Genomic DNA, 10537 nt, shown 5'->3' with positions numbered 1-10537 from the left:
GAAAAATAAATATGTAAATTCTCTCTCCCTTTCTCTCTGTATTAGGTTTAGGAGGGCTGTCCAGAAAGTATCCAGCCATTATATCCATGTATCCATGGCTGGATATTTTCTGGATAGCCCTCATATATACATATCATATGCATTTACTTATATGTATAAGTATATATACATAAACACACACATTTTTTTTTTCAGAGGTAGAGTCTCACTATATCATGCAAGCTGGTCTCAAACTTCTGGCCTCAAGCAATCCTCCCACCTCAGCCTCCCAAGTAGGTGGGACTACAGGCATGAGCCACCTCACCCAGGAAAATACATAAAATGTCATGTCAAATCTTAGCGATCACTCTTTCTAAACCATATGTTTAAAAACTGTGCTAAAATTCTGTCTGGTGTTAACACCAATATCACTGGTCTGTAGTGTCTGAAACTGCCCTTTTCGAAAAGTAGTATATTTGTTCCTTTCTTTTCTTCAGGCATGCTTCCTATCCATACAGTGTCTTCTCAAAAATCATAAATATCAATTCTCTAAAATATATTGAGCGGATATCTGTTTTTAGGATGGGGAGGTGATTCATGTGGATCTTGAGGTCTGAATTATTCAAAGTATATTCTTCATTACTTCTGTTTCTACTTATCTTATTTTCTTTACCATAAAAATGAAAACTTTATATTTCCCATGAAGTAAATAATATTATAACAAATTTTAAAACACGGAAAAATAATAAAAATAGAAACGAAATCATCTAAGTAATGCAGCTATCTTTTCTAGTTACAGTATATCTCTCTCTTGCTATATATCTACCTTTTATCTTCTTCCAAAAATGACTTCAGGTGGGGTTTAGAAAAATAAGGATGCACAGATCACTTATAGTCGAAATCTCTAAAGAGTTTGTCCTGTAATGTGACAAGCTCGTCTTAAACTTTATAGGGAAGAACAAAAACCCCAAAATAGTCCAGGAAATTCTGAAGAGTAAGTGGAAAGTCAAGCTTTCCAGATATCAAAACTTATATAAACCTTCAACAATTAATATAGGACAACAATGGGTATTAGTGAAGGGTTAAAAGGACAAACGGAATAGAGAGCCCAGAAACAGTACTATATGTGAAAATGTGATAGAGATATGTGGCATTACAATCCAGGGGGAAAGGTTAGACAATTCGATGAGAGAGATATCAATAGTGTAACAAAGTACTTTTAGTTCATGGTCTCTGATTTCAGAACGCGTGGATTCAGACTTGGCCACTTACTAATAGTGTGACCTGGTGCAGTGTCAATTCACTTACCCTTTGTGTTTTAGTTTCCACAACTGTAATGAAGATAATATAGTACCTACTTCATAAGGTTCTTGTGAGGATTGGATGAGTTGTTACAGGAAAGCCCTGAGAATACACACAAACACCTCTCCAGAATAAATCTGAAGGCTGTTTTCCAAATGTATAGGCCACATTAATTTGAAAAATATTTATTCATTGCATATTCTATGGCATGGTACCACATGCTTCTAAAACTAAAATCGAGATGTCTATCACATCACCAGCCACTTAGATTTTAATAATAATAATGGTAGTAATATTCAATAAGGGTTTAAATAGAAATAATTTATTTAAAAACATGTTTCTATTAGTTATTAATTGTATTCCAATAAGCAATTAGAAATATTGTAAACTAAATCCATATATAATTCAGAATTACAAGGATTTTTTTAATCATGTTATTAATAAAGCAAAGTTCACAGTTGAATGTCTGTAGTTATATAGATATTCTATACCAAAATGAAGATTCTGGTTATATTTACTAAATTACGATGTATTCAGTTGTGTTTAGAAAATTCAAAAGAAGACTCACACCCCAAAATCTAATTGTATTTGGTTTTCAGACTACTGTGTCTGTGCACTGCTGCCCTCTAACGGGCGGCATGATAAATGTAAAGGACCATATTTGTCACCTTGAACCTAACTTGGTCACCTAAAGACTTTTGAGAAGACAGCAGCAATGAGAGGAAATTTAGGTTAGGGCTCATTGTACTCTACATATTCTTTGAAACATGTGCTCTTACTTGTGACTCCACATGCGATTGGACTGGTCCCCTGAAGGTTACTGAGCTCATTAAAAACTGCAGCCCAATTTTGTAGTTGAATCTCCTTGTTGAAACAAGGAAATACATTATTTTCCAACAGTTCAAAGAAGCAGCCAAATTTTCATCTTTGATTCCAGAGAAATGCAAAGTAATAACAAGGATTTAGACAACTAAACACTTATAGTGAACATGGCAACAATTTTTTTCCAAAGCAAGAAAAATAAACTACCCAAGAAATCTTGGCAAAATGCACTATCTTAGAATTTTGAATTTGGATAATGATTTTCAAGGAACGGTCTCTGTAGTCCTGCTTTAAGAGTATACTATACAGTAATGGGAGATAGCATGATTTTTCTCAGGCTTGAAATGACACACACACACATACACCATCTGGTCTGGAAACATGGATCCCTCACTCCCCTTCAACAGGCTAAATGGAAATGTGCCTCGGGCTTACAGAAAACAGGGCTGAGAATGCACTTCAAATAAAAGCAAAGCAAAGTAAAACGAAACAAAAAAAAAAAAACCCCAAATCCCACTGGAAATTCAAAGTAGGCAACAGCCACATTGGGAAAAAGAAAATTTTTCCTACACATTTGTCTCAGCACTACATGACAAATTAATGTGATCTTGTTAGAGGTTACTAAGTTTCCCAAATTAATTCAAGTTTTTTAAAATTATTTAATGTGCACCAACTATACCTAGAACTATGTGGGATAGCAAGTTACACAAATTTTTCAAATACAGTTGAAGACAATACTATTATTGGAGTTAAGTTACTAAACATAGTCAAAATGTAACTGGACTCTTTAGAGTTGCCTGGCAGTATACATGACATTGAAGGAATAAAAAATCCTCAATTTTCAACTTCATAGGCCTTTCAGTGATCATCCAATTGAATGTCTCATCCTTAATACAAATAAATTTGGTGGATGACTTTAATATCTGATGTGCTGGTTGTCCTAGTCTGGGGCACTTCTGATATTTTGGGCTTGATAATTCTTTGTTTGGGGTAGAGGGTGGGTGTCTTGTGTATTGTAAGATGTTTAGAAATATCCCTTGTCTCAATTCACTAGATGACAGTAGCACACTCCCTCCAACTACGACAACCAAAAATGTCTCCAGACCAACTTCATGGGGGTGGGGTGGGGGATTGTCCCTGTTGAGAACCAATGCTCTAATTCATAACTTCAAATGAAGGGTTCCTATTCTAGGACAAGTACTCTTGTAAAAAGTACCAAGGCCCCATGTAGTGACTAGCTAAGAGTCCTATACTTTAACTCACCTGCTGAAATACAAATTAAAATCACAATAAGATACTACCACAAACCCATAAGAATGGCTAAAACAAAAACAAAAAACCCAGCAACTGACAATACCAAGTATTGCTGAAGATGTGGAGCAAATGGAACTCTGATATACTACTGGTAGGAATGAAGAATTCAAGTGTATAGACGCTTGGGAATACAATTTGGCAGTTTCTTATAAAGTCAAACATTGTGTTACCATATACCTCAGCATCCCACTCCTAAGCATTGACTCTTGAAAATTTATGTTTGCACAAAAACTTGTGCAAATGTTTAGGGTGGTTTTATTCATAATTGCCAAAATTGTCTTTCAGTTGGTCAACAGATAAATCAAACTTTGGTTCATCCATACAATAAAATACTACTCAGCATTAAAAAGAAATAAACAACTAACATATGCAGCAACGTGCTGACTCTGAAACGCACTATGCTAAGTGAATAAAGCCAAACTCAAAAAACTATCTAATGACATTATGGAAAAGGCAAAATTACACAGAGAGAAAAATAGATCAGTGGTTGCCAAGTGCTTGAGGTGGTGAGACAATGTGACTATAAAGGAGAATTAAGGAACTTTTTGGGGGGATAGAAATGTTTTATGCAGTTACTGTGTGTTGATGGTTATAAGACTTCATGCATTTGTCAAAATCCATAGAACTTTACATTAAAAAGTATAAATTTTACTGTATGTAAAAATTATATCATGCTAAACAACATATAATTAAATAAAGAAATCAGAATGGGGGAGGGAGTTTGATTTGGAGTTTATGCTTTGGGTTAGGGGCTTCATTTCATCATAATATAAATAAGTTTTTTAGGTTTATGCCTTGACTCTCTAAGACTAAGGTAATCACAATATTTTACTTCCTTCCTATAATGAAAAAAATTCTTTTATTCACAGTTGCCAAATAGTACAAATATTATTAGCATAGATTAAATTTGCCTGGTAGTGAAATGAAGTTTTGCAGAGACATGAAGGCTATATAGATCTTATTTGATTTGGAATGGCTATTCCTATATTTGAGCTTTGTTCCTAAATTAGGATTTTAACATCTATTTGGTTCAATGCTGGGAAATGAAATATCCATAAGGAACGATTTGAAGTATCATATTCTTTTATAAGAAAATCTAAGCACTTTAAGTTTTCCCTTTAACTTTTAATAAAACTGTCAGACAAAGCTGGGCATGGTGGTGCACCTGTAATCCCAGTTGCTCAGGAGGCTGAGGCGGCAAGATTGCCTGAGCCCAGAAGTTCAAGGCTGCAGTATGCTATGACAGTGCCTGTGAATAGCCACTGCACTCCAGCCTAAGCAACATAGTGAGATCCTGCCACTAAAATAAAAAACAAACAAAAACTGTCAGACAAATTACATAGTTCAGCAAATATTAATGTACTATTGCATATGTAAAACAAATTAGAAAAACTGTACTATGTAAAACAGTAAAACCATGTCTAACTGATGTCTTAATGTCCTGGAATGCAGGTTTTATAACTTTCTTGTGTCTTGGCCTATCTATCTTCATGTTCTCATTTTGTGTGTAGTCACCAGTTCTTTATAAGTGTATATCAAGAAACATAGGGATAGGGCCACTAAGTAGTTAAATGTGCTCTCATGCAGACACTGAAGATTCAGAAAGCCAAAGTGGGCAGACTCCTGCATTATCAATAGGGCCTGGAAAGAAAAGCTAGATAGATGTGTTGCCAATAATCTTCATGGTATAAATCCTGCCAATGCTTACACAATTTATCTTTAATGCATTTAGTCATTTCCCTCTCCTTCATTCCACCTACCCATTCCAGCAAAGTCACTAAATACTTTTCTTAATTATTCAGGAAGCTCCAGAAAGCTAAAGGAGCAGCTAAACCTAGTTACAATTCATCGTACTCACATTCCTAAAACTCACTAAAAAAACGATATAAAGGAGTGGTGAGAAGAAACTGGAAAATCAAGGTATGTTTCTGAAATACTTGAAAGGGAAGTTAAAAGAGAGGCTACTGGACTTCAGTGCAATAAAGTATTTACAAATACCTGAATGGAATCAACAAATCTCAATTCTAACACGATAATAAGGAAACAGTCAAATTATATGGTTGGTTCTTACTTACCAAATGGGAATTTTAGAAATGTGATTTTTTTTAAAAAAGCTAACTAGTTAAAAATAGAACCATGTGGATTATTTTCCTTGCCATTGACACCATTCCGCCTCCCTCCCCCCAATTTCCTGCATGACCCTAGAAAGTAACTTTACCATCATGTTCCGCTTTTTAACTTTGAAAAGTATTTACTTCAGGAATGTTGGGATCATCATGGACTACAGAAATCTTAGAACTAGAAGGAATCTCAGCAAGTGTGATCACAATCCACTGGGATAGTCTCAAAATTCTTATTCATCATATATGTGTATCCTCTTCTGAAGGATATTAGGAGAATTATGTAGCTAGAAAATGCCTGGCACTAGTACGTACTTAGTAAATACATACTTAAGGAATGGAATGTATTAAATGGATTATAATTGGATTCTGAAAAAAAGCTCAATAAAGGCTCGTGAATGTAGAATACATCTGAAGGGCTCGTATCCCTAGGTAATACAGTTTCTTACATAGTAATGTAATATAGTACCTCCTGATGATTGCTTTAAACGTGTCATTTTTAAAGGACATAGATTGTGTTTTACATTTACCTTTAAGAATGTATAATTACTAGATATTTATTTTATCGTAGTTTTCAGTTCTGTGTTGGCTTAGTGTAAGCTATGAATCGTAAAATTTAAGTTCTAGGATGTCAAGGAAGGAACTGTTTATTTCATCTTTGCATTAAAGTGGCTTGGCACAGTCCCTTGCATACACTCGGCACTTAAGTCATGTAATAGAGACAAACTTGTGTCAAAAGCCCCAACTCTGGTCACTTACTGGCTATAAAATTTTACAGTTCTGGAGTAGTCTTGTAAAGACCTAAGAAATAAATATTCGGATATTAAAGGGATCAGTCCCATTTTGACTGATTTTATTGAAGTGATTCCCACTTGACATTTTGCTATTCTTTGAAGTCCATTAATAAATCATTCCCACCAGGGCAAGAAAAAAACTTTCTAATCTCCAGTTTGCTCACTTATCTACACCTGCCTACAGGGTCATTTCCAAGATCAAATGAGAAAGTATATTAAAGTACCCATAAAGAACAAAGTGTAAAGTCAGCTATTGGAAACATCACTATTTTTTCCAACTGGAGACAAGCCAGCCTCACGGTGAAAGAACATAGGTTTAGGAATTAGACAGATGAAAGTTCCTAGGTTTAAAATCTGAATTCTATCACTTAGTAGCTGTTATATATGATCCTGAGCCAATCATCCTCAATAAAATGGGGATAATGACACCTATCTTACATTGTTGTTATAAGGATTAGAGGTAATTTATGTAAAGTGCTTAGTCCCATGTCTGGCATATTGTGCTAAACACTCAATATTTATTTTTATTATTGCAGGTCAAAAGAAATTTCTCATGTAATCTGTTGTACATTACTTCTACATCCCTATCATATGTAGCAAAGATCACCACAGAACACAAGTATTTCTTCTAACAGAATTCTTTTTAAGTTTCATCATACTAATAAAAAAATACATTTATTATATTAGGCATAGTTATAAATAACTAAAAATGTGGTCAGTCAATAAATGCAAGAAATAGATCCTGGCATGCAAGTTGCCAGGAAAATCATTTATTTATACCTTCGCTAAACCAATATATTATGATTTAAAATGTGATATGTATAGGGATATGAAAGTTAAGAAACTAATAATGTACAAGTAACAGCCAATTAAAGTACCCATGTGTTAAGTAATTTAAAATAGAAACTAAATTCGTATTTTGACAGGCACAAAAATGCTATGGCTGATGATTTCTGCATGTGTTAGTAATATTATTGTTCCTTTTCAATTACAAAGGATACATACTTTCAGAATTATAATGAACCACTAGCAACTGATAAAATAGAACTTAAGAATCTTTTAATTATTTACCAAAATTTAGATGAGTACAATTGAGAAAAGAATGATTTTTTTGTTCTAATATGAAACCTCTGAATTTTGCTTTGTTCTCTTTCAAAAAAGTATTCATTCCCTCAAAGGAAGGTCAAAATCTGAACAGAGAACTTAAAATTCAGAAATAATTGAATAATATGAAACAAAAACACATTTTAGTATCTCTGCTTTTATCCAATCAGTTCTCAGATTTCCAATGAAATGTGACAAAGCACTAATGACCCAATGTCCAAAATGCTCCATCTATTCAAATAACTAAATTAGACAATACCTTTTGGGGCCAGGATACTGACTCCCAAGTCTTTCTTAACTCTGTTTCCTTAAAAACACATCTTCCCTTAACTTTTCCCTGGAGGACTACACTTACTTTACTTTTCTAAGTAAAAGGACTCAAAGCTTCACAAGTAGGAGAAATGACCAGTACTCATGAGCCAAAATCCATTTTTCCACATACACATAATCTCCTTGTCATCTTAGGCTCTTTTCTTTCCTGGTACTCAAACGGTTATTTCACACTTTACCACATCCCAATCCTTTTCACTTGTTGCATTTCCTCTATCCAGAGTATGTGGTATTTCACTTTTCACTTGTGGCATTTCCTCTATCCAGAGTATTCACCCTTATGTTTCTGTGGTCACTTGCTTCTTTTTTTCAGCTTTTCACGTTCTGTCTGTTCAAAACAATGCAACTCAAACAATTTTCCTGATCCAGCTGACAATCACTATACCAAGCTGAAGCAGAGTACATTGGTCAGTTCCATCTGAGGTGGTTCTGGTCTCCAATGACTCTAAACTTTGTCTCACAAAACAGATCCAGCTGAAAATCACGGTGAGGGCAAATAACAAACTGAAAAATTGTGATTAATATGTTTTCATAATACAGTGATTGACAGGAAAATGACAAACTGAAAAATTATGACTAAGATGCTTTCATAATACTGTGATTGACAGGAAAAATGACAAACTGAAAAATTATGACTAAGATGTTTTCATAATACTGTGACTGACAGGAAAATTACTTTGAAAAATGTGGTCTATTTTGATATACAGTATTGACTGTAATATCTTATAATTTATAATCCAGAACCAAAAAGATGATCACGAGAGGAAATTTTTTAGTTTTGCAAATGAGACTCTTTATTAATGCTGTACTTTTAAAATTAAGGGTTGTCTAAATAAATATACTTACATTTTTGAACAGTTGCTCAGCAAGTTCTCTGATATGCTTTATCATCTTCAATGGGTTATTTTCTTCAACTTTAATTCTCTCTACTTCAAAGGCTACCAACTTGGAAAAAGAATCAAATGGCAAAACATCAACTCCAAAATATGCCAAATTTAAAAACTATGTGTAATATCATATAATTTACAAACCGAAAATATCCAAAATACATAGTATTTTTAAAACAAAATATTTTAGGTTTTTGGGTTTCACCTCTATTCTGGGGTTTCAGTGTCAATCAAATCCTTGGATTATGTGGTGGTCCCTCCCTGATGATTTAGGGCCCTATTTCTTCCTGGGAAAAGTCATTTCTGGAACTCAGAGAGACTCTGTCATTCCACAGGGCTCACTCAGAAAATTCTCTCACTCAGCAAGTCAAAAGGCTCCAAACACTTCCTTAACTCACAAAACATGAACCAAATGTTCACGTCAGGCTGCTACAACTCTAGTCCTGGTTCTGCTGTGATCTGGGACAGGTCACTCAAATTCCTGACTTCAGTTTTCTCATCTCTAAAATAAGATGGAAGAACAGATGACTTTTAGGAGATTTCTAGTTCTCAAATTATATATATTCTAGTCCATCTCCCTATTAACTAATTTAGTGAGAGAACTGTGTGAGTACATGTACTTAGGGTGGACAAAAGAGGGCTGACAGGAAAAAAAAAAAAACTTGTGGAAGGGCAAATAGATAGATAATAAAAATAAAAAGGTGCAATATAGTATTCTTCCTTCTAGGAACTAATATATTCACAGGAGCAGATGTACATATAAAATTATGGCTTTAACTATTCTAGGCCAGGATTCAGAAATATAACTTTTTAGTTGTGATGAAGCTGCCACAGAGAGTTAGTAAGGGAAATTTGGATAGAAAAGAAAGGGAGTATGTAAACTAATGTTACTATTCATGAAGCTTCAGAGACTAACAAAATGTAGGCGCTAGAAAGTATCTCAGAGAGCATCTAACTTAATCCCATAAAATATGGGATTAGCATCTAAAGGCTGATATATATATGTTAGTATAATCAATAATCAATCATATTAAACATTAGTAATAGAGAGTCGACAACTAACAACTAATTAGAAATAACTGTCCATTTCAGTATAACATCTCCTAAATCTTCATATGCTTTGTGTTATTAACTAAGGCATGCGATGCAGGACTTCATACTTAGAACTAAAACATGTGCCTCTTCTCTAATTCTTACCTGTGAATACTTAAATATATTTACAGAGAATAAAAGATCCTTCTCCTCTGAACCAAGGATATTTAAGATCTTGATTCCTATCTTCTCTTTATAAAATAAAATCACCAGCAGCAAGATATGACCACTATTAATTACTATTAGCCATTATCTTGGGTGCTATAAGCATTGTTCTTTTATGAACTTCAAGGAACTTTTAGATTTTTGGTTCCAATACAGTGCTCTTTCAGAAATTGAAGTGGGAATAATATTCATTGTTCTATCTACCAGAATGGGCTGCTGTCAATATACAGTTAAATGATAAATGGAAAGATGCTTTTAAAAAGGAGAAAGCACAATAAATGCAAAATAACACCCTTATTATGATTCACATCTGCCCTATTTCTCCCTTCTATTTTATTTACTTTTAAATTTTTAACTCTGTAGGACTGAAGGCATAATTATCCCTTTTATATGGCCAATTCCGTAAAGATAGAGACTAAATCTGTCTTCCATATATTTAGTATCTCCTTCAGGAGCTAGAGAAATGTTGATTATCGATTAGTAAGAATGCCACGAAGGTAAACTATGGCTCTATGACACTGATAGATTAAACTTAACTCCAGTTTGAAGTCACATATCTATACGTTAAAATTAGACCTTTCTCCCTATAAAACTTATTTAAAAAATCACTATATTATTGCCTTCAAAA

At 33.9% G+C, this 10537-nt stretch overlaps 1 protein-coding gene across 1 annotated transcript in view; it reads right to left on the bottom strand.

The window, feature by feature from the left end:
* The window catches only part of SBF2 (SET binding factor 2), a 518495-nt gene that overhangs the window by 213623 nt on the left and 294335 nt on the right, over positions 1 to 10537 (bottom strand). Inside the window, exon 13 of the mRNA XM_012654180.1 lies at positions 8612 to 8710. Coding sequence (XP_012509634.1) covers positions 8612 to 8710 — 99 coding nt within the window. The remainder of the gene's footprint in view (positions 1 to 8611; positions 8711 to 10537) is intronic.

This window comes from Propithecus coquereli, unplaced genomic scaffold (genome assembly GCF_000956105.1).
Source record: "Propithecus coquereli isolate 6110/MARCELLA unplaced genomic scaffold, Pcoq_1.0 Scaffold44, whole genome shotgun sequence".
NCBI classification, from domain to species: domain Eukaryota; kingdom Metazoa; phylum Chordata; class Mammalia; order Primates; family Indriidae; genus Propithecus; species Propithecus coquereli.
Note: the sequence above shows the minus strand (reverse complement) of the source record. Positions and strands in the feature narration are given on the sequence as shown.